General features: G+C 35.0%; 1 protein-coding gene across 2 annotated transcripts in view; it reads left to right on the top strand.

Annotated features, from left to right (window-relative positions):
- The window catches only part of NCAM2 (neural cell adhesion molecule 2), a 302812-nt gene that overhangs the window by 227846 nt on the left and 48179 nt on the right, over positions 1–26787 (top strand). For both annotated transcript variants that reach the window (XM_014938236.1, XM_014938237.1), the window contains exons 12-13: positions 5318–5491; positions 26522–26641. In XM_014938236.1, the coding sequence (XP_014793722.1) occupies positions 5318–5491; positions 26522–26641 (294 nt within the window). The remainder of the gene's footprint in view (positions 1–5317; positions 5492–26521; positions 26642–26787) is intronic.

Raw genomic sequence — 26787 nt, 5'->3', positions numbered from 1 at the left:
CTCTCCTCTCCTCCCCTCTTCTCCCCTCCCCCTGGAGTACATCCAGCTCTATAACCCTCAGTTCAGGAAAGTCTTGGACTTATTTGGGCACGTCAGGAGGAGGCCCATGAAAATGATCAGAGGGCTTAAACACTTCTTCTGGGAAAAAAGGCTGAGAGAGTCGGAGTTGTTCAGCCTGGAGAAGAGAAGGCTCTGGGGAGACCTTATTGCAGCCTTCCAATACTTAAAGGGGGCTTATAAGAAAGATGGGACAGACTTTTAGTAGGGCCTGTAATGATAAAACAAGGGGTAGTGATGTTAAAGTAAAAGAGGGTAGATGCCGACTAGATATAAGGAAAAATTTTTTATCAATTGCACCCTCAGCAAATTTGCAGAAGACACCAAATTGAGTGCTGTGGTTGATGCACCTGAGGGATTGGCTGCCATCCAGAGGGACTTGGACAATCTCAAGAAGCAGGCCCATGTGAACCTCATAAGGTTCAACAGGGCCAAGGGCAATTGCCTCATCCCTGGAAATGTTCAAGTTTAGGTTGGATGAGGCTCTGAGCAACCTGATCTAGTTGAAGATGTCTCTGCTCATTGCAGGGGAGCTGGACTCCCTTGTTGACATAGACAGTGGGATCGATTGCACCCTCAGCAAATTTGCAGAAAACACCAAATTGAGTGCTGTGGTTGATGCACCTGAGGGATTGGCTGCCATCCAGAGGGACTTGGACAATCTCAAGAAGCAGGCCCATGTGAACCTCATAAGGTTCAACAGGGCCAAGGGCAAGGTCCTGAACCTGGATTGGAGCAATCTGCGATATGAATACAGGCAGGAAGATGAAGTGATTGAGGGTAGCCCTGCTGAGAAGGATTTGGGGGTACTAGTGAATGAAAAGCTACACATGAGCCGACAATGTGCACTTGCAGCCCAGAAGATCAACTGTATCCTGGGCTGTATCAAAAGAAGTGTTGCCAGCAGCTTGAGGGAGGTGATTCTGCCACTCGGATCTCCTCTTCCTCTTCCTCTTCCTCTTCCTCTTCCTCTTCCTCTTCCTCTTCCTCTTCCTCTTCCTCTTCCTCTTCCTCTTCCTCTTCCTCTTCCTCTTCCTCTTCCTCTTCCTCTTCCTCTTCCTCTTCCTCTTCCTCTTCCTCTTCCTCTTCCTCTTCCTCTTCCTCTTCCTCTTCCTCTTCCTCTTCCTCTTCCTCTTCCTCTTCCTCTTCCTCTTCCTCTTCCTCTTCCTCTTCCTCTTCCTCCTTCCCCAGGAGCACCACTCAGCATTTGCACATTGCTCAGCTTTCTGCCCGTGATTCAGGGCACAGGGATGTTCATAACTTGCCAGTGCTGTGAAATGCAAAAGCCTGTTGCGACTCAGAGGCTGACTAAGCGCTGACCAAGTCTTTCAATCTCTTCCATTTCTTTCCTCTCCTCTCCTCCCCTCTTCTCCCCTCCCCCTGGAGTACATCCAGCTCTATAACCCTCAGTTCAGGAAAGTCTTGGACTTATTTGGGCACGTCAGGAGGAGGCCCATGAAAATGATCAGAGGGCTTAAACACTTCTTCTGGGAAAAAAGGCTGAGAGAGTCGGAGTTGTTCAGCCTGGAGAAGAGAAGGCTCTGGGGAGACCTTATTGCAGCCTTCCAATACTTAAAGGGGGCTTATAAGAAAGATGGGACAGACTTTTAGTAGGGCCTGTAATGATAAAACAAGGGGTAGTGATGTTAAAGTAAAAGAGGGTAGATGCCGACTAGATATAAGGAAAAATTTTTTATCATGAGTGTGGTGAAACACTGGAAGAGGTTGCCCAGAGAGGTGGTAGTTGCCTCATCCCTGGAAATGTTCAAGTTTAGGTTGGATGAGGCTCTGAGCAACCTGATCTAGTTGAAGATGTCTCTGCTCATTGCAGGGGAGCTGGACTCCCTTGTACCTTTAAAGGTCCCTTCCAACTGAAACTATTCTATGATTTTATGGTAACTTCTAAGAAAGCATACCAAAATCTGTGCTATCACTAAGTGATCTTTCGATCATAGAAAAAAAATCCTATACTTTTTCTACTATAAAGTCCTTCGACTTAAATCTCTAACAGTATATGAAAGAGAAATCACTGCCCATAGCTAACTCCTCTAATTCGGTTAGTTGGTTTTAGATGGAAAAAGAACAAGAAGGATCCAGAATTTTATCCTTCCAGATGCAGACTTCATTGTACACAACTGCAAATTATCCTTCACTCTTGCTAAACACTAAGCCAAAAGCCTTACAATGCTACCACAAAAATCACAGCAGTGTTTCAGATAATTTCAGCCAACACAGGACAGCTCAAACTCTAGAGTGTTTGGCTAGATCAGGACCAGAAGTCTGTTTACCTTGCATGATCAAATTCATACTCATTAGAGAACTACAGAATTAGTTTCCATTCATTATGCTGCTAATGATCTTGTTTGGGAAAAAAGTTCTAGATTTGCCTAGTCTGAAAGAGATAGCAAGTATTTTATTATATCTTAAATGAAACTGCTAATATTTGCTTCTGATTTTGACTAGAATGTGTCTCCTGATGTATTTTCCTCAGGTTATTCACTCTTTTCTGAAGAACTGATACAGTTCAACTCTGGAAACTGCATAAAAGTTCTCTACACGTGTGGGTTGCTTGGATTGTGGGATGCATGTTTAAAATAGTATCGTGGATGTATCTCATACTTTAATGTGTTTTAAACATACTGCATTGAGGTAGTTACGCAAAATATTTTACTGGGCTTTCACAGGAGCTTTATTTTATACTTACTACCAAATGAAATCATAGCTTCATTTGGCAGAAATTATACTTGAATTTGCAGTAGAGAAAATAAGATTCTTCCTTAAGGATGTCTTCTTCCCTATGTCATGTTTATTGTAGTTAGTCTTGTGCAGACATGAACACACAAGGAAAAGAGACCTTCTTAATGTTCTGAAAGTCAAGAACAGAGGGGATATGTAAATAACATATTTTTGTTTCATACCATTTACTAAATAATTGTTTTGATCCAAACTGAAGTAACAGTGAATTGCCCTATAAAAAGAGCATACAAATACTAACATAAAAATAGTCTGAGTGAAATTAAATATTCATTCAACCTTAAACAAAATGTGTTGTTTCATTTTGATCTCTTTTAACTACAGAAAAAAAATAAAAGTTTTTAGGAACTATTTGTGGTACTGTGGATACCCACAGCAGCTTTTAGCTTGCAATTAAATGCGAAGATCATTCATCTTCAGTACTGCAGAACTATATTAGTCTTCCCAGGTAATTGGTATCCGCATCACTCATACAGTGCCATACTGCTTTACTTTAAACACCCTGGATTGCTTTGCTGGCATTCTTATGTTGTATTTTTCCCACCCCTCTCAGAACAGTTGTTTGAGGTAGGTAAAGGAAGAATCTGTACACAGAATGGTGCTTTAGGTACTGTCACTAGTTGGGAAAAAATATTGCTCTCAGTTGTAATGAGAACCTGGAGGAGAGGGGTCACAAGCTGGTTCTAATCCTTATCCTGCTCTGATTTTGGTATCAGTGCTTATTAGCAAGTAAGTCATGTAATTAATTCTTCTTCCGTGTGATAATAAAAAAAGATCTGTCTGGTTTTTTTAACATAGTCTCTTTTTTCTAAAAAAAACCAATTTTTTGATCAATTTAGAAAAAAAACAAACTGTGAGTTTGTGCACTGCTGGATGCATAGCGTACTGTGTACATTTGGTAATGCAGCTTCTGTAAGTAGGGTGAAAATTTCTTGCAACATCCCATAGGAATGAATGTTTCCTGGAATAAGAAAAGAGTTGAGGGTTTGAATCCCTCAAGCTGAGATTTGCATTCTGCTCAAATCTTTAACTTCATGGGTTCATTTAGTTGCATCTTCAAGTAAAAGATGTTAAAATGGTACATAAATGTAAATAAATCTATGTTCCTTTTAACCAAATGAGAAGCAAACATTGAAGGTTTCAGGAGACCTATATTCAGATATGTTAACTGTAAGAATTCAGAGAAGTATGATATTAGCATTAAGACACTCAACTCTGACAACTGATAGAATATTTTTCTGGGACAATTTAGGTGCCTGATTATTTAAAGGTTATACACATCAGCCCCTTCAGAGTAGCTTTGGCAGGTATCCTTTTCCTGAGAATTTGTGACTTAATGTGTCCTTAAACCCATTCTTTATTATGTTCTAGCAATTTTTGACTCATTTTCATTCAAGTATCATACAGGTGAAGCTCAGATTGATTCTCTTTTTATTCCCAACTGTCTGACAGCTCTTGAATAACGACTACATTTTAGGTACATGGTTCAGTACCAACTAACCAAATGACAGGCTTTGGCTCCAATTCTTACATGTCCTTATAAGAATATCTTCCATATCGTGATGACAAAAACAATCTGCATATCTGTAAGCAGATATGCAAATAATTGTCACATGCATCAGAAGAGAAATTTTTAATGGTTTTTCAAATCCTTGGTCTTCTATCCACAAAAGTAAAATTCTTCTTATTATTTTGAATACAATTTTTGTAATTATAACACTTTCAGTCTACTGTTTTCTTTGTGTTACTTTGGTCATATATTGTAAAAGTGACATAATATTTCTATTTTTAAAAAGGTATTGACCCCAATGTTAATTTTTTGCTTTTGTTTCACATCTCCATACCTCAACACGGACAGGCACCTGCTTTATTTTCACAGTTCTTTTGTACTTTGAAAGATATGCATTTGCTTTTGATTTCAGAGAAAATGTTTCTTTCAACCTGTTCTGCAAATTGGTTTATAAACTGAAAATAGAAACCTTCCATTAATATTCCTTGCTAGTAGCTTGAAATTCAGTCTTTCAAAAAAAAGAAAAAATGGATTCATGTTTTCAGCTGTATTTCAGTTTCATAAAGGCAGCCAAATTATTTCTGCAGCTTTTTTCATAATCTCATTTAGAAGAATTCAGACTCTGAATGGTCTATTTAGCCATAACTGTTCCTCTTGTTAAATTTGATTTAAAGATTTTTATTCTCCTTTACATAATTATATAGTAAACAAACTAATCTCTTACATTTGCCTATGATGAAATTAGCTATTAAAATATATTATAAAAGAAAGGCAGAAATGGAAAATGTTTTTGCATAACTTTAGTATACAAGAAAATAAATATGGTTTTCTTCTAGCTCTATAGTAAAAAGCTTAAGTTGTTTGCCTAATGCAAACATTATTACATCACATTAAATATTTATGTTTTCTCCCTTCAAAATACTAAGGAGACTTTTCAGGATGGATTATCAACTGTTAGTTGCTACTGATTATTAAATTGCTGTTGTATTTTTCCAGATGTGCCATCAAGTCCTTATGGAGTACGAGTTTTAGAGTTGTCACAAACCACTGCTAAAGTTTCATTCAATAAGCCAGATTCACATGGAGGTGTTCCCATTCATCATTACCAAGTGGATGTAAAAGAGGTAGCCTCAGAAACCTGGAAAATAGTTCGCTCCCATGGAGTTCAAAGTAAGTATGTGAAAAATAAATGGAAGTATTTTAACTGATAAGAATGTCAAAGGAAAAGAAGGCAATATATGTTAACTCATTCTTTGTTTCTCCATTAGTCTTAGTCTGGTAGCTCCATCTTCAGTTAATATTAATGAAGTCAGACACCTTTACACCAATTAGAAATCTCAACTTTAATCTTATAAAAGCCAGTTGTGACTTTTTGGTTTAAAAAAGTTTGGTGAATAAATTTACAATTATTTTGCATTTTTCACTGTCCAGTCAAGTAGATATGAAAAATATTTTTGAAGCTAAAAATTTCAAAGAGACAGAAGTTGTAGAGGGGTTACTTTGAGAATGTGCATTTCATATGCAGTTAACTTAAAAAGGTATTATGTGATATTTAATTCTGGGCATTAATTACTGATTTTGAGCTAGTTAATAAACTTTCTACATTATGTTAATATTCATGATGTCTGTTTAAAAACATATCTGTAAATCTGTTCAACAAACATTAAATACATTTGCTAGATATTATATCTATTATCTACCTATTATATTATGAAGATGCTATAAATGGGGCCAGTTCCTTGCCAGATCTATGCCTTCTTTGCACTTCTTTAAAGGCAAAAAAAAAGTGTAAGCCTCCAAAGACAGACAGGAAATCTTTAAGTGCCTGATGAGGTGAGGAGTTTATACAGAGTAATAATACATTCAACAGATCAGTAATCCTTTGCATCCATGTTTATCCTTTGGTATTTTTTAACATAGTGCAAGTTAAAGCAGCCCAAACAGTCTTCTGATTTATACAGCAGGAGCTGAATTGTTTTGCAACTATCAGCACAGTGATGGGAGAAAAAAATGTAGCAAATGATCTAATGTGTGCTATCTCTTTCACCTCCTATAACCCATACACAAAAATTCTGCGCTAAGCCGAGTAGGTTCCAAATTACAGAATTATTTCAAAGAAACTTATAATGAATATGTAATTAACATATATTCAGTGAAACATATAATGACTTTTTATCTTTTGTTTTTCTTAACCATACACGATAACTGTGTGTATAAATGTAATACTGTAAGCCATAGTAATATTTACTTTGGTACAGCGTAGCTTGTATTTCTTTCAGTACAACATCTGAATAAGAGAATGTATTTCCTCTGCTTGTAGAACATACACATTAATGGACGTTAGTGTACCTCTTCCCTCATTTTCATGTTATGTTGAACCAACTTACGTCACCAATTTCGAGAATTTTTTCTCATACCTACTTTCTTCCCTGAATTGGCAATGAATTTCTCTGATGAGAATGACAGTATAAGAAATACTAAAACCTGAGGTGACCAGTCTCTGTAGTAGGGTGCAATGTACTCCAATGAGAACAAACTCAGTGACCAGAGAGTGCAGTCACAGAGATGCTTAATTGAAATGTAATGCCAGAAAAAGAAAATGTCCTTATTAGAGCCTGTTTACCTTAGTCTCCATAAAACTTTTTTTCCTATTATTTCTGTTAACGTGAAGTTTGTGAAAAGGTTTGTTGATTACATCAGGAAAGATATGTAAGTTGACAGACTCTTGTTATTAGAGTTGACTGGAGTTGCCTTCTTCAAAAGTTCACACTTTGATGTTGAATCATTCTTTCAGTATTACACATTTTTAAGTTGTTGTATAGAGTTCATTTTGGTGATAACTTGAATTGGTCTTCTTGCAATTATTTTAGTACAGTACCTGTTTGAATTGCATGCTAATTTATTCTAAAAACAGAGAGTAGAGTGGCGGGTACAAATACCTGCAGTGTATATGGAGACCATACCACTATGAAGTATGTCATGAGTATTTAGGATCTCTGCTGCCATCTCTACTAAAATTGAATATACAATTAGTTCCTACATGCTGTCATGTTATTTCCCCATGCCTTCCAGTTGTGCAATTTGCCTTACTTTTTTCAGTTTATACTCCTTTCTCACTTGGAACTTTTCAGGGGATTTACTTTCTTTCAAACATGTATTTTCCTCTTCATTTCATTGTCCCCCAGCTGTAACACTGAGAAGTTTTGTTGAAAAAAAGGTACCTCTTAATAGCTTGTATTATCAAAGACTATTCCAAGTGGTGGCAGAAAACTAGTAAATATGAAAATAACCTGAAGAGTCATCTTGGTCTACAAATTGATATACTTAGTAAATAGATAAATACTGGGAAGGTAAACTTTACTGAGAGGACAGTGGACAATATTAAAAATTAATTCTAGATCCATAATTAATTAATGCTGGTTTCTGAAATCTCTATTTGTATACCCCTGCAAATAAGGATTGAGATTGTATGTCCTGTATTTCTCTGAATTTCTTTCTGAACTACTTTAGAAATCAAAAACTACTTCAGAATTTCAAATATTCACTATGAAGGAGGCATCTTGGTTTTGTAAATCTTGTTGATGCTACACTATGTAATTTTATAGGGAAAAGAGACCTGGTTGCATTTATTGTAAGTTCTTGCAGATATTCTTTAATGAGTTAAAAACTTGTTCTTTTTGTGAGGTACTATAGGCCCAAAGCAGAAAAATAAAATTTGTTACCAAAACACAGGATGGGCAGCCCAGAGCAGAAAAAGTCTTCCCACATGGGGAAGTCAAAAAAACAAGTGTCCTTTTTTAATGAAAGTATTGCTAAATGTAACTGGAATCTTTCTGAAAAATTCAGCCTTTGCTTGTGTCTTGAGCATTCAGAGGGCTTCAGCAAGTATTCTAAAACATCTGTTTAAACCTCTCTCCATTTATGTTTTAGCCTACTTACAGTGTTGTAGTAGGATGATATTGAGACATCCTCTTTCAGTTCCTAAAATAATTTTTATAGAAGCTTTTTTTTTAATACATTATGAGACTTTTAGTTTAATTTTAAGTCTTTTTGAATGATTAGAAATAATACATGTTTTTGAGATGGTTTCTCATTTTACTTAAGTAACTAAGGACCACTCTCCTACCATGCCTCAACATCTTCTCAGCTGACTGAGGACAATATTTAGGCGACATGCAGTCAGTATTCTGTATTAGGATTTATGGTTGGATCATCACAATTTCCAAACTTGGTCAATATTCTTTAATGGAAACAATCACTTTTTTCATCTCTTCCCATTTTGGGGACAGGTTTATGGCTAAGACTCAGATATAAATGCTTTTTACACAGGAACAGTTAACTGCTTGCACATCTCAAGTAATGATGCATACATAATGCATGAGTCATGATTTTTTCCCAACAGCCAGTGATAAACTATGCTGAAATTTTACAGGATGTTTTTTTATCAGACTGATTTAGCTCAGGAGTGATAAAACAGTACTGCAGCCCTTTTGTGCTGCAGTGTAGGTAATGTGTAAATTCCAAGACTATCATTACAAGGAAAGAGGCAGAAAAACCTACATGAAGGAGATAGTTGCACCTGGAAGACTGTTAACCTACCAATACGGAAACTGTCAATGCTAAACTGGATCTTCTGGTCCCTCTCTACTATGACCAGAAGGCATAGTGTGGTTGCCTTCGTCCAGTAACGGAGTACAGCCATAAACTCATAAAATGAATGAAAACTGTATCTTTAAATGAGACAAACATCATGGAAATGTGCCACAGAACTTCATTTATAAAGAAAGTGTTAATAAATGATTAATGGATGTTCCAAAAGTTGTTGAAAGAATTGCTACTAACCCTAGCAAATAATTAATTTTCTTATAATTATGACCCAATAACTATGTATAAAACCTACAAGTATGTTATGGTTTAAGAAAACCCATAACAATATATTGTCGTTTAGACAATTATTCTATCACCATATGACCCCTCCCCACCCGGAAAGGGGAATCGGGGAACACAAAGAAACACAAGGGTTGAAATATAAATAGATTTAATAGACTAAGACCAAATAATTAACAATAATACTAACGAACCAGTATTAATCCCGATACTGATACAAGATATACAAGAATTATACTCAGCCAATTATATCAGCAGGAAGCTGTGCACTCCCAGCAGGGACAGCAAATGGCGGACACCATGAGCGCAATGGCTTCAGGAGGAAGGGAAGGCCTCAGGGGTCAGGCACCAGGGCAAGGAGTTGTCTGGACCACTGCCATCAACGGAGAGAGAGCTACGCAGCAAACTTTTCTAATTTATATTGAATGTGACTTTCATGGTATGAAATAATCTTGTTGGCTAGCCTGGGTCAAATGCCCAGGCCTTGCTCCTCCTTGTCCCTGCACCTGGAAAGGCTCAAAAACACTAAAACCTTGAATCCCACAGAGCCTGGCTGGCTATAAAGTAAATATTTTCACAAATTGAGACACTAGAGTCTTCTAAAAGTGCAATTTTCCCCAGTATTAGAAGAAAAGTTAGTCTTGTGTCTCTCAACCCAGGACAAAGTAGGAATATAATTCTGTTTCTATTTATATGAAAAATACAATAGATGCTTGCCAGAGTTGTTAGGCATTCTTATGTAATCAATCATCCAGTAAATAAAAATTAGCTTAATCAGAAAAATTAAGCAGTATGGAATGGATTATATGCAAATCTGTTCAAACAGCCTGCAGTTCTCTTCATCTAGGAAGAACATTGCCAGTTTCTTCAAAGACTCCCTCCCAAGGTGGCTTTTGTCTCAAGCTGTACTAGTTTGAGCTGTTTTCAGATCAAATTAAGGAGAAAATTCAAGAGTCTTGGAGCTGCAGTAAAGAATATCTGTCTCTCTATTCCCTCTCCTTTGTCTTTTATAATGAAGAAGATTTCATTTGAAAGCCTGTGCTGATTGCAGCTATTGAAAGAGCTGGGAAAGTGAAGCAATCATTCTGGTACACCAACTTCAGGCTATTTAGGGATTTAAAAGTCATAATCAACACTACCATAGTTCACCAAGAGATCAGTGAGCAAATGGCAGCCAGATTTTTCTGCACTTGTTAGATTTTCCTCTGAGTGTGAAAACTGTTTTGTTGCAAGTTAGCTGCAAACTTCTATATTGCTGCACTTTAGAGTCATGGAATGGGGGGGTGCTGTCTGTGGGCTGGAAGCCTGGCACAGGTGCGTGCGCAGGGACAGTTAGGGGGTCCCAGATAGTTATGACCCTGTCAGTAGTGCAGAGAAGCAACTCAACATGAAAACCCTGCATTCTTCTTAACTTTGGATCTTCAAAAACAATGTCCTGTGACATATATTTTTTTCTGTAAAAAAAGGAAAAAAAAAAACAAAACATCTGGGCTTTACTATTGTCTCTTAAGTCATGGGTTTTTTCAGCAGATATTCTATTGAGTTTCAAGTCTTTTAACCAAATTATGCCTGGACTTAAAATTCAGCTTTTGTGAGATATTAACATAAAATATTTTCTACAATGGCTTTCTACAAATTATTTAAGCTAAAGTTATATATACATTTCCAAAAATGTGGGGTAGAAGAAAAAAATACAGCTTTTTTGAATCTTTTTTTTGTTTTGAATTTTAGTGAACAAGGATGTTTTGTCTTTTGACATTTGATATTCTTCTTTAGATGACAGAAGTCAGAATCTTTATGAAATAATGTACCAAATATAATATGATTCAATAATGAATGAATTGCTCGTAACTCTATTTCATGCTACAGTAATGTCAAAACACGCCAGAGACGCTTTACTAACCTATTGTTATACTTCTTTATTGAATATTTTCTTGAAGGAGACAATTTTCAAGATCTTGTGGTAACATAATTAGGCTATGCACAAAAAGCAGTAAAATATTAAATGTGTTTTGACAACTTTAATTATAATGCAAAATGAAAGGATAAAAATATTACAACATAAGAAATGCTGAAATCTTTATTCTTTGTAAGAGAGAAGGAGATCTGTTGAGAGGTGGACTACATGTGCTATTATGTTACATATCTACAAAATAAGCATAACATATAGAAAGAGTCAAAGGCATTTTTTGAAAGAAATAGTAAGAAAATTTGTACAGCATCTTAGTCTTACACAATAAATTGAAGATTTCAATTAATTTAATATTTATGGTTTAGTGATTGAGAACTTCTTAAACTTTAGCACTACTGCTACTATTTGCTCTCAACAAAATTGTTTTATATCTGGTTCTTGAGAAATTTGAGATCAAATCTGAAATAAGTAATTCTTTCTAATTTCACATGCAAATCTCAGCAGGTTCAGTTAATTTTTTTTCCACCTAAGTTCAGTACATTTCATGTACTTCATGAAATCATACAATAATTTTGAAAGGTAGAGACCTTGTGATCATTGGCTACAAACTTCCTGGGTTGCAGCAGGGCCAGCTTCAAAGCTTTGTTAGGGTACCCAGGGCTTTGTCCTGAGTTTTGAATCTCACTGTGAATGGGGATTCCCTATTTAGTGCTTTGTTTGTGAAATTAGGAGGTTTTTAAACAAGATCCTATCTGTACTATTTTTACACATGCATTTAACATTTTTTATGGCACATTATAGTAGAGAAAGGATTTTCTGTTACCCAAGATATGTCTTTAAACTGCTGTGCTGTGTGGTATGCCTGGCACTTAAGGCCATTTTATTGCATGTGTCCTTAGAGGAAGTTATATACATGCCAGCGTTGATGGGGTAATTAAAACTTGAAGTGTTATATCTCTATGTTATTCTTTTGAATTGGCTATACCAGTGAGATAGCATGCAGGCAGATCCTATTCTAATCCCTGTAGTAAAAAAAGTATTTGGTGCCTTTAAAATAAGGTCATTCCATGTTCTCTTTTACTTTTTATAATATATATGATGTTCCAAGCAATGAAATGGTGATTTTTTGGCTCTGTGCAGTTCATATTTTTGCGTAAAACTACTGAACTCTAGTTTCTGTCTTAAAACAAGACTTTTTGATAGACATCACATGAACAGACATTCTTTCAGAAGACTTTAGAAGTTTATAGTGCATGGTTTTCCACTGAGATTTCAGAAACACCATTATGCAAAAAGATATTCTTTCTTATGCTAAAATGTAGCAATTACTGTATCTTGTTATTGTCATGGGGAGGAAATCTAATAGGTAGATCAGTTAGAATTCTCACGTACTACATCTAAGGTTGTCAATTTTGTACTTCCTGCTTCTTTTGTACTGAAGCGTAAAAGTATGCACCCCATTGATTACTAAAACACTTTCCCAGTGTAACAATACTTCACCATTAAACTGGGAAGATGTTGGATTCCTGAGAGAGATGAGCTCCATATAATTCAATAACTTACTTAATGAGTTTAACAATTAAGTAGAGTATATCTTTATTATTTGTAGATCAAACAGAAATAAATTGCAAATATTTTGGTAGGCTAAGTCGGCATTCAAATTTATTTTAATAGTTGAAAATCTTCAAGACAGAATTCATTAATGTCTGGTGCAAGCTGCTAAAGCAGAAGGAAAAACATGTTCATTAGCCTGTTCCAGTGGGAAGATACATTTTTAGTATATATTTGAGACATTGAATTCCTTGGCATATCTGTCAGATTTGGCTCCCTATGACATGAGTTGTGATCACATTGAGTTCTAATATGACACTTGCTATTTCTGAGGAACGTTTCTGCATATATGGAATATCATGTATGTATTTCATGAATTTAGAAGTACCTGAAGTCTCAGAGATTTTTGTATGTTAAATGAAGCCTAAAACATTTCTGGGTTTTGAATTCAGCTTTAGAATCTGGTTTTCCATTTAGCGCACTGTTAGGTGGGCAGTTTAAGACCAGTGAAAACATAGATGAAAAAAAAAAAAAACAACCCAAAATTTGTTGTTGTTTTATACCCAATATGTGGTAGATGATGCACAATATGAAGAATCTTAAAATGTCACATTGGTTGTCACATTGTCAAATTAACTTAAATTAATGGTTTAATTTAAGAAATTGTCTGTTGTCAATGATTGTCTGTTGTCTGTAGGCAATAATTGGTAGTATTGTTTAAAAACCTGCATAGGTCATTTCTGATATCAGTTAATATATTTATGATACTATTGCTAAGCCTAAACTCATTGGCTTTCTTTTTCAAATGAAACTGGATATTTAGCTTGATTCAAAAATTGTTTTCTCAACTGAAACCATCTTGAAAATCATAAGAATGCTGGAGTTGCACAAATACTTGTTATTAAGCTGTAATGATGTTAGATTTAACAATACAAATAAAACTAAGAAAAAGTCCTTAATTTTAAAAAATTCATGAGATAAATTGGCATGACACAATTTGCAACATCATACAATTAAAAAAAATAATAAAGGAAGGGACGCAATTTAAAAACAATACAGATTACTGTTAAATGGTAGGAAAAAGACCACTTCTTATCCAAATTAATTTGTGTGTGTACCTGCATGTAAGAAAGTTATTCAGCCCTCTAATTCTGTCTCTCTACTATTCTTGGCCTCCATCCAGGTTAATCTTTGCTGTAAAAGTCTCGTGTGGATGGAAAGGTTGGATTGTAAATAAATGTCTTAAACTAAATTACATGGATGGATTAGAGAGACTGGAAAGTGAGGAGATGTGTAAAGGGAAAATTAGGTTTAAATATTTCAGGTTTTTATACAGACCGGAATCATCAGGAGAATGAAATGAACTTTTCCCATTCAAAGGTGAATAAAATGTCATGATAAGTGAAAAAAACCCAGACAATTTACTTCACAGCATGAGTTCATAACTAAAAGCAACTGAGTGCTATGCAGATACAAGCACTGCCGATATGTGGGGTTACTCTTCTCTTCAGTAGCTTATAATTCTGTTTGTAATTGCATTTAGTCAAACAGTCAAAGCTCATTGCAAAATGCAATTTATGTTTCTGTGGGTTTTGGGATTTTTTTTTAAAGAAAGAGACCTGAAAATCTGAAAGAACAAATGCAAGCTACTTTGACTGCAAGAAGTATGTAGCGTATATTTCAATAAGCGATTAAATGGAGAATCAGTGATTCCAAATATATTTCACACGGTGTTCATCTGTTGTGGTAACTGTTGGCTACTTCCTATTTAGACCTTTTGAGGCTTTTTGTGATGGCACACTGTCAAATAAATTTGCAGTGAACATGCTGATCTGATGTAAAGGTCTTTCTGATCTGGCTCTTAAATGTAAATCTCCTTAAGTAGAGAATGATGCAATGCAATATCGGATATGAATAACTGATAAATGAGATGCATGGTGCAGCTACAGATTTTGCCTTTCAAATCTGTATTGTATTCATCTTTATTTATTTTACATTGTCAGTCTGCTTTACAAAGATGTAAAGTACACTTATGGAATATTTATGCATATATAAAATTCTGTTGCATTTCCTAATACAAAACAGAAAAGTGTTCCTGAAGGATAGAGTGTTCTTTAAGTATTTTCAAGGTCATTGAACAACAGAGTAGTTATGAATGGAGTTTTCCTTCTGCCACATAGAACAATAAGCAACAGAGAGGTAGCATTGCCCTATCCATATAACATTCCATGGTATCCTTAAATGAATCTTCTTTTTACCCCTGTTTTTTCTCTTAAGTCTCTGCTTTCTCCATTGGTAAGAAGTATAGTATGCAGGAGTAAAATGGGGATGAGGAAGAAAAAGTTATGAATTAAAATTATCTTTGCATTTAGAAGCAAAAGAACCATTGTTGAAATCATCATTCATGTTAGCATTGAGGTCTTCACTTTTTCACAGTAGTGAATGTCATAAAGCACACATTTGAGATCACATTTTAGTCCCTTTGCTTGTCATTGTGAGGATGGCCTCTGATGATACCAGTCACCAGGAGCTGGTTTATTCTTATCTCAAATGGTGGTTTTTACCAACTCCTGCATTTGATAACAGAGTAAGTAGAGTCTCTTTTTCTCATACTTTGCATGCTCCAGAGTTGAAAATTGCATGGTTTAAAGGAATGAAAGGCAGTCCTGCTTCCTAGGTAACTCCTAAGACTGCAGCAACATACCTTAGTCATGGCACAATTAGTATTAATGAGAGCTTCCAGTTTAAAAAATCTGGTCAGTGATAATGCAGCATTCAAGAGAAGCACATAGGATACTGATTTTGTAGGCATTCAGACTAAGTGACTTGTTTGGAATATAAAATTGAGCAAGAAAAATAGCTAGCTTAAAAAAGAGAAATAATGCATTCAATTTCTAATCGTGAATTCAGTGGTATGTTACAGTACGTAATTCTCCGTACATAGGTAGAACCTAAAAAAGAGGTGTAGATTTTATATATGTTGTTCTGCTAATTACTATTAGTATGCAGAATTATAATAAAATTGAAAAATGATGGAATCTTAAGTAGTAGTCTCAACTGAGATGAAAGGCTTGCTACCATGTATTAATTTGCCTATAAAAAAATCTCAATTTCTCTAACACCAGTATTAAAAATTTTCATTCTGTTGTGCTACACAGATATTCCTTTGGTTTAGCATTAAGAATTCCCGAATTCTTGGTGTCTCTCTTGGAGCTTTGTAAGACTATTCATATATGTGTAGTAATGAGTAAAGAGTAATTTTCTTCAGTGTTTTGAAAAAAGACCTGAGCTCACTCTGTGAAGTCAGTCAAATAGAGACCAGCTCCAGCTAAAGCTGTACAGCTGGGAAGAGTTCTGCCCTCGGATTGGCGTGCCCCATCTGCCAGTGACTATGGTGACGCAGAAGTTTGGAGTCAGTCTTGACTCAAATGGGATGGCTCGCAGACCCAATAAATGTCGATGCACTTGCAAGAATGTATTCCATGGTCTGCCATACCTGCTTTCCTCAAACAGTAATATGGTCCCCAAAACTCTGTGGACTTGCTACACCATTAGCCAGCATCTACACATTCAACCTAGCATATTCCAGGTGCACAATGGAAACTGCTGTGGATTTTGTGCTTGGAAGATACCAGGTTTGTCTGCTATAAACTCAAGTGAGGACATTTTTTCACAAGATCTCACAGTCATGAAGGACTCACAGATGGAGTTTTCCATGTGGGAGACCCTTTCAACTCCAGCTTTGTGTTGCAAATTTGAAATGGGATATTAGCTCACATCAGGATCTCCATTATAGGGACAGCAGAAAAATGGGCAGGAAAAACTGAAATAAATGTAATTCTTTTTGCCCTTCAAAGGAGTGTAAGAGATTCTAAATTCTGGCATATGTAAGATAGACTGGGATAGGATACAGTTTGATATATACAATTGAAGAATGAGAGGAAGTGATGTAACCATAGCAGGCATAGATGAAAGGAAGGTATGCGCTCACAGCTAACCTCCCCCTCAAAATACACTCCCTCTTTCAGTCCACCAATCTGGTGGGTTCCTGAACGTGATATAAGACAGGGAATACATAGTGGCTTTAGCTAAAATGTAACAACCAGCATGTTCTTTGTTGTCTCCTAATAAATGGAATCCCTGTTGCCCTTAGAAGACCTGTTCTAGTTTCTGGGTCATCTCCCAGTAAGCATTGTTTTTTGTCTTGATGGGCATTCAAAAAAAAAAATAATGGGGGGGGATAAATGAAACAGCATAAATAAGGGCCTTAATTGCCCTTCTGCAATGAGCTTAACACAGTATTCCTTTACTATATACTCTACTATCGTATATTCACTCAAAGTATTACTTACTTAGAAGACTTAATTCTATTGTCTTTATGCCTTCATATTGCCAATGGAAGTTCAGGTGTATTCAGTAGCCTAGAATTTTTTTATAGGTTAATTTTAAAATTAATGTCTACAGAAAATAAATTTTATTTAGGAAAGGATTAACTTAATGAGATTTTATATTTAGTGGTGTAATTTGTACTATTAAAATTGCAGCAATTATAGTCATGTAAATATTTAACAATGAACCCTCCTGCTGCTATACTGAGAACACTAGTACATGTTGAAAAGCATTTTGAACAATACCTTCTTTTTCCATGATTAGGGCAGTATCTGGCAGCAATCCAAATCCCCATTGGTTGTAATGTGTTGCTTTATTGTTTCATAAAAATTTTAAGTGTAGCCCTTTTCAGGTGGCTGGCTGTTTCTTCAAGCAGTAGACTTTAAAATCCTTGCATTAAGACGTGTACAGTCATTTTACAGCAGGGGAGAAAATGGGGTTCCAAGAACCAAGGTAATATTCCCCTTTAATTTACAGAATCATAGAAAGATTGGTTGGAAGGAACATCTGGAGTTTATCTCATCAGCCTCCTGCTTGAAGCAGGACGTGCCAATCCTATACCAGGTTGGGCATGGCTTTGCCTAAGTCAGTCTCAGCCCCTAAGAATGGAGATTCCTCACCCTCTTATTTTTGTGTAAACTGTTTCAGTGCTTCATTTTAACAACCAGTGAATAAGTTTTTCTAATATCTGGTCTGAACATGCCTAGTATCAGCTTATGACTGTTGCCCTTGTTATTCTGTTTGTCGCTGTTGAGAAGAGTCTCACACCATTGTTTCTATTTCCACTACAAAGGGATGGTAGGTGACTGTTCAATCACCCCTTGGCATCCTCTTCATCACATAAGCCTCAGCATCTACTTATTGTTCATGTGCCCTAGGCTCCTCTTGATAGCTCTCTGCTGGACCCTATCTGGTCTGTTTGTGTTTCTGGACACACAATCCCAGGTTTGGCCCTACAAGTACTAACTAGAGGGGTACAATAAACTTCCCTCAATCTGCCAGCTCCAAATGTAGCCCAAGGAAGCAGTCTGCCATGCTGGTGAGAATGAGCTATGCAGCTTGGTTTGGATGTGTTGGCCTGCTGCATGCATCTGTTCCTTCATGAGCCTTTCAGCCTGACGTGAAGGACCCTTTCAGCCTTCCCCCACAGCTATCTTTGAGCTAGATAAGGTTTCCATTTTGCATCTTCTTGGAGCCTGCATGGGTGAACATCAATGAGTAGGATTAACCAGATGGAACTCTGCACTCTTTGCTTCTGCAACTATTTTCCCTTCGGTTGAATTAGAGAACTGGGATTTCAGCTTGTGTGTTTTGAACTACAAGAGTGTGACCAGTTCTTCTAAGGACCAAGCCAAATTTCATCAGTCTCTAGGAGATTAATTTCCATAATTTTGATTGAGTTAATGCTTCTAAATTTTAAGATAACAAAAGGTTAGCCATCGATGATAGTTCTTTAATTTATCATCAAATAAATTTCAGCACTTCAGAACACCCACAATACTATGTACACACACCAAAAAAAAATAAAAAATGAAAGAGATATTTTTAGAAGCTGGTTCTAAAAGAATTATATATTTAATGATAGAATAAAGGGCTAATGAGTACTTGGAGACCTGACATTTAAAAGGTTATGTTACTCAAAGAGCATTTGTTTTTGAAATACATTTAGATTGTTTAGTTTTAAAACTCAATACGTATTTCCATTTTAGCCAATTGAATTGTGTAGAGAATGGTTTGTTAAATATGCATTTGTTTTGCTTAACAAGATCTTATTACAGGGAATAGCAACTGTTTCAACCACTGTCTCTCTCAAACTTTTAAATGTAGTGATACCTAGTAAGTATTTAATTGTTCATTCTTTCTTTCTCCTTTTCCCCTTTCCTCCCCTTCTCTCTCCTCCCTTTGTTATTGCTTTCCCTCCATTTCCCTTCCCTTTAAGAGATACAAGTACCATTTCTGGAAGTTAACTCCATTTTTAAGGATTTGGTATTAAGCAGTTGGCTTTGGTTATCATAAAGGTAGTATAGGGAATTTTAAAACTAAAAATTCAGAGAAAGATATAAGAAAGGGAGGGGTTTTTTTCAAAATAGATGTCATCCCAATACTCAATAAAGCTTTGAGTATTTGTGTATTTTAATGTTTGTTGTTACAGTTGAGGAATAGAAGCAAATCTTGTTAGCACAATAAAAACCATGTTGGCATTGTTATTTGCTACAATAAATATAATTTTGTAAGTAGCATACTTCTAACTGAAAACTAAACCGAAATCGAATGTATTTGTTTACAGAAATAGAATGTAATCAAAATAGCAAAGTAGGTTATAAAATAACATTACAGAAGCAATTGAATACGCGCAGTGCTGTGTCAAACAATAAGAAAGGGAAACAGTAGTGAACCGATGTGCTGGGTTATATATATATGAATATAACAAAATTAAAGGAATTAAAGAGGAAGGAAAAGTAACCTAAGTGAGTTTTAATGCTGATGATAGGAAAACCCAGCAGAGTTAGGACAAAAAAAGTATGATTTTATGAGTAGTCAGTATATCCATTACATACTCTTATATATTCTCATTACATATTTATATATTCTCATTTTATATTTTTAGAAGGTTCCTGTATGGAGAAGAAGAGTAAGCTGGAATTAATAGTGATAGCTCAGGTATTCTAGACATTTTGGCTGTTTATAATTATGGAAATTTTGCTTTTGCTAAAAGTTTTTAATAAGAATCTCTTCTCTTGACCCGCCCCACCTTTCACACACATCAGACTAAGGATGTGGAAATATCTTCAAACCTTTCCCAAGGAAAAAATAGCCAGATATAAGAAGAATAGAACTTGATTATGGTAGTCAGATTTAACTAAATAACTAAATAACAGAAGGAGCTTTACTACAAAGGAAGCTGAAATTGCAAGGGATATATAGCAAGAGGAAAACTGTCCTGGAGTACTGTAGGCCCAGAATTGGCTGTATACATTCTTATCCTTTGGGTTAGTGTGTTATACAGTATTATTGAAGTCATCTGCGACTTCAGTGAAGTAGAGAAAACAGCAGCTAAGCAAATTTTAGTTAACAAACAACTTAACTACAAATACTTGAAGGAACTACTTCACATTTGCAAGAAATGTTTTGTTAGTAATCAAAAAAGATTTTACCATTCACTTAAAGCAATGGAGAAGTACAAAGCATTTTAGATAGCTATAGGATATAGGATAACAGTAAAATTAACATGGTTTAGTTCCATTTCAGGTTAGACTGTTTGAAAAATAAATTCCATTTTATTGATGATAAGAACCAAAATCTACTAAATCTAGATCCTAGTTGCACATGATTGTTGATAGGGTAAGAGATTAATCAGTACAAGTGGCAGAATTTTTTCATAAAATAGTCTGTATGATTGCCAGTTAGCTATAGCACAAAAAATTAAAGAAGATATCATGATAATATGGACTCTTTTATCGTAAGCTTATATCCTAAAAATACTACACACAATTAATATTTTTTCATTTGTCTTAACACTAGTTTGTGTAGATAAATTATTTGGTGTGCAGTTCTTGCAATTATGTTTCTGTTCTGAATAAGGTTGTGGGGGCAGTTTACTGATAATATGAACTATCTCAGTAAATTGCTTGTGCTCCAGGAATGTTTCACATAGGATGTTTTTCTTTTTCTAAACAGTGTGCTATGCTGTGGTTTAGAGTAAATACCGGTTGAATGAAGGTTGTAAACTAGAATATGAACTTCTGAAAAAAAACCTATGCATTTTTACATCCAAAGTATGTTAAATTGCAAAGCTGATCTTCTGGATATATTGTAAACTATGTTATCAGTCCATAAATTTGCTTTTCGAGGGGCTTTGGGTTATGCTTTTGCTTGATTGATTTTCATAAATTTGTAGCAGTATATATTTTATAACTATAATTGCCCCATGGATTACTTAATCTTTTTTTTTTAGTTGTATTTAAAAAAAAATAGGTATCAAACGTAATCCTCTGAATGACTAGGGTACTGATGCTAATTCTGGTTTAATTTGTACACCTGACATCTCAGAATCTTGCCCAATAGAAATAAAAATTAAATATATGGAGAAAAGGACTTAATAGAGTAATTGTGATTTGGGGGCTGCACACAAAATATTAAATAATTTTTGACAATTGTATTTTTCTATATCAGCTACTGAAAAGTATTTTATAAGGAAGTTACTCATGTTAGTGAACATTGTATTGTCTTAATTATACCTGATTTACCACACTATATATCTTTATTCACAGTTGATTGTTTATAATCACAGTTCATTAAGTCACTACAACTTTTATTCCAAAATAATGCAATAATTATACATTATAATGCAAAGAATTCTGGAAATTCCTGACAGAGCCATTCTCTCTTGTTTTTTAAAAATGGTTACATTTGTTTCTGAGTGTACATTTTTGGGAATGACGTAAGGATTTATCCTGTCTCTGTATTAACGGAAGTTATGCTCATTATTTAACTGGCAGTAGGATTTGCTACCATTATGTTTTTTCATATAATGTGCAACTTGAAATATTTTCATTATTAAGTTCATTTATTTGTGTTAGTTGAATTCTGACATTATAGCCAGATGCTGGAATGAGTATTTATGAAATTAATTGTTATTTGGACAAGGCAGACAGATGGAACTGAGACAATGTGACTGTTTTTGCATATGAATAAACATTTTACCTATTGTGTAGCAAAATTATTTTTCCTTTTTTTTCCCCTGTATTTCTCCCTCGTGGCAATTTCTAACTTCATTTTGTCAACCCTTCTGTGAGCTCAGCTAGAAAAAAAGTTTTTATATTCTTCCTCCTATCGTGGACAAAACTGTGTTGCTCCTCCCAGGCAGACAGAGGTGGGGAGTTCCTCAGATTGTGAGGCATCTAAAAAAGTCTGAGACATTCATACAGGAACTTAATGCTATAATACCATAGGTTCTTCACTGTTCTCCTACTGCCATGTAGGTTCCTCACCGCTCTCTTCCTGTACTTCAAAGAACACGAGTCATCATCATAAAGAGAAACCTGTTTAAGCTTCATAAAAATTCTGTTAATTTTTTCCTCTGTGATTCATTTCCTGCGGACTCAGTTTCTCTTTGAGAGCAGTAAAAAACTGAGTTAGAGGTAAATTCAAAATTCAATAAATCAAAACACTCCACTTATTAACCTGCACTGTATTCAATCTGCATTCAGTCGGCAAAATAATAGAGATTCAGACTAAAGGGAAAGAAATAAAAGCTCATCCTAAAATTTGTAATACTTCTTTGACAGATTTCACAGTGCTACCACTGTCTGAAATATATATGAATTAATATGATATTTCAGCAATTATATGTCTCAGCTACTTTGTTTCAAAATAAATTTATATCTTACTTTAGTTAGACCTGACGTCCTCAAGGGATTAAATTTGGAACTCTAAGAACTTGCTCTACCCAACAGGTATCTCTTCAATAAGAACAATGTATAGATATGATATTTCTCTACATTAACGTTGCATAAGATTTACTTTGGGACTAATGTGGTGTAACTGTGCTGTTAATTCCTCTAACTTTCTGTGCTTTGGTCATGGTTTACGTAATAGATCATAGTCCTTAGAAATTTCTAGGTAGATATCCTTTGATGAAAGGACAATTTAGTATGCCAGACATTTCCCCTCTCATTCTACTGTAATAAGGTAATATAAACAACCCCTGGACCAGAAAAGCAGCTGGAGATTTTTGGTTTGTTTTTACTGACTCAGATTTATGGTATAATTTATTTCACAGGAAATCTTGTGTCAGATGTTGTTTTCTTATGGTTCATCTTAAAAGCAGCTAAAATTCTGCAATTCTAGCTGAAATGCTTCCACTCTGTATTTTAAATAATATGGAATTCTGCACTGATTGTCTATCTATAATTTTTTGTGGCTTTTTTTTCTGTATTGTGTTTGTCCTCTAATGTTTTGAATTTGCTTGCAAATTAGAAGAATCTAATATGTATGTATGTATAGATAAATAGATTGGTAGAAAGATATATAATATTTTTGTATAATGAAAAATAAGGACTTTATTTTTAATGTTGCTTACATGTTAGGATTCTTGCCACAGAATAGGTTAACCTAAATTTTGCTATTTGGTAAGGCTTAATTCTTTTTTGTTTTTCTGTTTCTTTTGAAATTCTGGTCTACAAAGTATAAAAAAAATGTTTCTTGCATACCCTGTCAAAATGGTATTTATAATTTTTTTTTTTAACTCTCTATACAGTATACTAAACCAGAACCAAAATAACCGGTAGCTTCTTGCATCATGATCTCCTCTAAGGGTTCCATGTGATTTGCATCCTCCCTGTCTGTCTTCTTATAAGTGGAAAACGCTAAGGTCTGAGCTGTTGTGCACCATGGTGACTGAGCCCAGCAATACCTGCAAAGTTCACAAGAGAATCTTCTGTTTCTTCCTCTTTGGAGAAGTTCTTCAAAGTCTGCTCCTCAGTGTAACCAATCACTATGTGATTGGCAAAATCAACTAGTCTACAAAATTGGGTTCGTCAAATAAAGCATGCAGATACTGTGTTTAGGAAGAAAACATAAAACCGGAAGCAGACAGATAGGACAGGTAGAAAAAGACTGAAAAATTTCAAGTCATATTCTGAAAGAAATAAAGGAATTTCACTTTCATTATATTTGGGACTTGATATGTGCAAATGAATATGCCAATGGTGTAATTCACACATACACTATGCAGTGGAGTGATTTTTTCACATTCATATACTGAAAGTCCTATATTTCTTTCTATTTCTTTCAGAATATTATTTGAAATTTTACAGCTAATTTCTTCAGTGATCATTGAAAATTGTAATCAAAATATCCATTGTGACCAGGGCTGTGAGATATGGACTCCTGTAAGTTAGACTTTCATCCGTATATGGAAAGGTGAATAAGCTGATTTTATACATAAATTACAGATATGTACCTTAAAATCAAACAAACAAGCAAACAAACAAAAAATCAAGCCTAGTTTATTATTTTCTTCCGTTATCAACTTATTTCAAAAATGAACAACACTTAGAAAGCAGGGAAACTTTTCACTACTCTTAGATCACTTTTAAGCCTTGCATTTTTGATACATACTGTGGAACAATTCCTTAATCTTACTTAATTATTCTAAATATTCTTTTACAACTGGAGTATTTAAAGTGTTCTGATCAAAATGGTTCATTTCTTCATTTTCCAGGAGGACATAATTTCTTTCCTGTGTATAAAACATACCCACATCATACCATCACTGATACCACGTGGTTTCAGTTTTTGAGGACTTACTGTGCTATCAGATTTACTTCGGTTAATTCCATAAATGTATTTGTAAGAGTCATTCTATCTAGACACATAGTGTGTGCAGGGTATTAAAGGGGACACTGATTCTTTAAATACTGCATATATAAGTAATTTTATTCATTTAGATAATCCCCAGGAGTCACTGAAGTGCTTATAGAATCAGATCCTTAGGTTTATGTAGTTAACAGATTTGCGTTTTATTAAGTGTAGACTCATAATCATGCCTTTATGTTGCTTAAATTTTAAAAATGTTTACAGTAACACTGATTTTTTTAGTATGCCCGAAGGTTTATTTTCAGTGAAATTATTCAGCCTTGAAAAGTAATCATGGCTAAAAGGCAACTCAAATACTGCTACTGCTTGGTTTAAGCTTTAAATTTCATCTTACCATAACTGAATGTTATATATCATAATCCTTCTCTTCTCCAAATTCTGTTCTTATTCTCATCGTGGTACTTTATTTTTTCATGACATGGTTAGATTTTATAGTTCTATATTTTTAAATCTCATGAAAAGATAAAGCTAAAATGTGCTGGAAGACACGCAGTTCTACTGTTTTGTTTACAAGAAAGCAGTTATCATGTTTCAATGGCAAATTCATGTAAAGTGCTTATAATAGTGTGTGAAATGTAAAAGTTACTGTTTATCCAAATTTCGTTAAATTGCTTTAGCTCCACTTGTAATGGAACCTGTATCTGTCTGCTGCAGAAACTAAAGAAATAGAAATTCTAATAAGTCAGTACTCAAAAGAATAACACAGAGTACTGAGAGAAATAATTATACTTTCTTTAAACATATAACTTAAAAAGCAAGCCTAAAGGAAGTATTAAAATACTCCTCTATAATTAAAAAAGCTAAGAACTCTGGAGACAGAGAAAGAGACTACTGGCTCTTTCTCAAGACAGTTCAATTCTGTGTCCTTTTGTAAGATAATACAGCCCCTGCTTTTCTGGGCAAGACAAATACTGATGTGCTTCAAGTAAAGTCCATCCAATTTGTGTCCATTCCCCAGTATGAATCTGACATCTGCAGAGCTCATCACAGAGCTGGCAAACAGCAAAAGGCAATTGCTGTAGAGACAGCAAGGATGCTTTCTTGTAAAGGCAGGGTAATGATCGAAGAACTCTGTGGATTGAAGTTTCCAAGTGCATATTCAATATTGGTATTATTAATATACAGAACTATGGTAATATATAATACTGCATTCCCATAAAGGATCCTGGAATCCAACATCCTTTTCCTGCATTTCATTTCAAGATTTGCTTCTGTGTATAACACCAACAATATTCTTAGTGCTGTACAATATTCTTTTTGGCAAGATTTTCCTCCTGTTTTCTGCTTCTGATGGCATCTCCAGGTAGAATCACAGAGATAGATTCAAGCTGTGTGAAATATTGCTGCCAGGGATTCAGTCTTGATTTCTGAAAGCATGTCCTAAGTTCAAACTCGTTTGCTTCCCAAATCACTTTTTTGGTTGTATTGCATTTCCAATGTATATGTATTTCCAAACACCTTCTCTTAAATATGTACAAACATGCCTAATTCAATTTCAGGTCCTTAGTAGGACTCTTGCTTTGATCATCATAACTACCTGTCATTTTAGGTCTTGAATAGATTATTGAGCTGGCAGACCATAGCCCCAGTAATTCACCACTAGCTGCACCCAGAAGAGTAGACCAAGGCTAACTGGTACTGCTCTTCATGAGGGAAAAATGGCAAGTTATGAACTGTATGAAGGTCACTTAAACATGCGTCAGATGCCCATTGCCAGCTAGGAGAAAGGAAACTTCCATAATTTTTTGCCAGATTCATGTTTCCTGTGCTCACATTCTGAACATAAAACGTTAATTGCCATCAAAGCCCTTAATTGTTGCTTATGGCTTCTGTTACATGGACATAATTAAATTCCTTCATAAGCATAACTTGCTCAGTCACAACAGTGTTTTTAGGCAGGTGAAAAAAAAGGGACTACTACCACTCAAGAAGAAACCTAAGTTTGGAGCCATTAGACTATTAGAAAACAGGACTCTAAGTTGCAAGTGAAGCAAACAAATTATGAAATTGCCTGACTTCTGTTTTTAAAATTTATTGCATCATCAATTTTTTTCCTATATTTTTTCTTTCCTTTCTTTTAGCAATGGTTGTTCTCAGCAATTTGGAACCAAATACAACCTATGAAATCAAAGTAGCTGCTGTAAATGGAAAAGGCCAAGGAGAGTATAGCAAAATCGAGATCTTTCAGACTTTACCTGTCCGTGAGTAATACTTGTGAAATATATATGAATTAAGTGAAAATATAAATGCATATTGGAATATTTTTGTCTGCAGATCAGCTAATAATTTCAAGTCTGATTCACTGTGGATAATGTGTTTTATATTTATATACTACTTCCCAATGTGT

Source organism: Calidris pugnax, unplaced genomic scaffold (assembly GCF_001431845.1).
Source record: "Calidris pugnax isolate Ruff unplaced genomic scaffold, ASM143184v1 scaffold25, whole genome shotgun sequence".
Classification (NCBI taxonomy): domain Eukaryota; kingdom Metazoa; phylum Chordata; class Aves; order Charadriiformes; family Scolopacidae; genus Calidris; species Calidris pugnax.
Note: the sequence above shows the minus strand (reverse complement) of the source record. Positions and strands in the feature narration are given on the sequence as shown.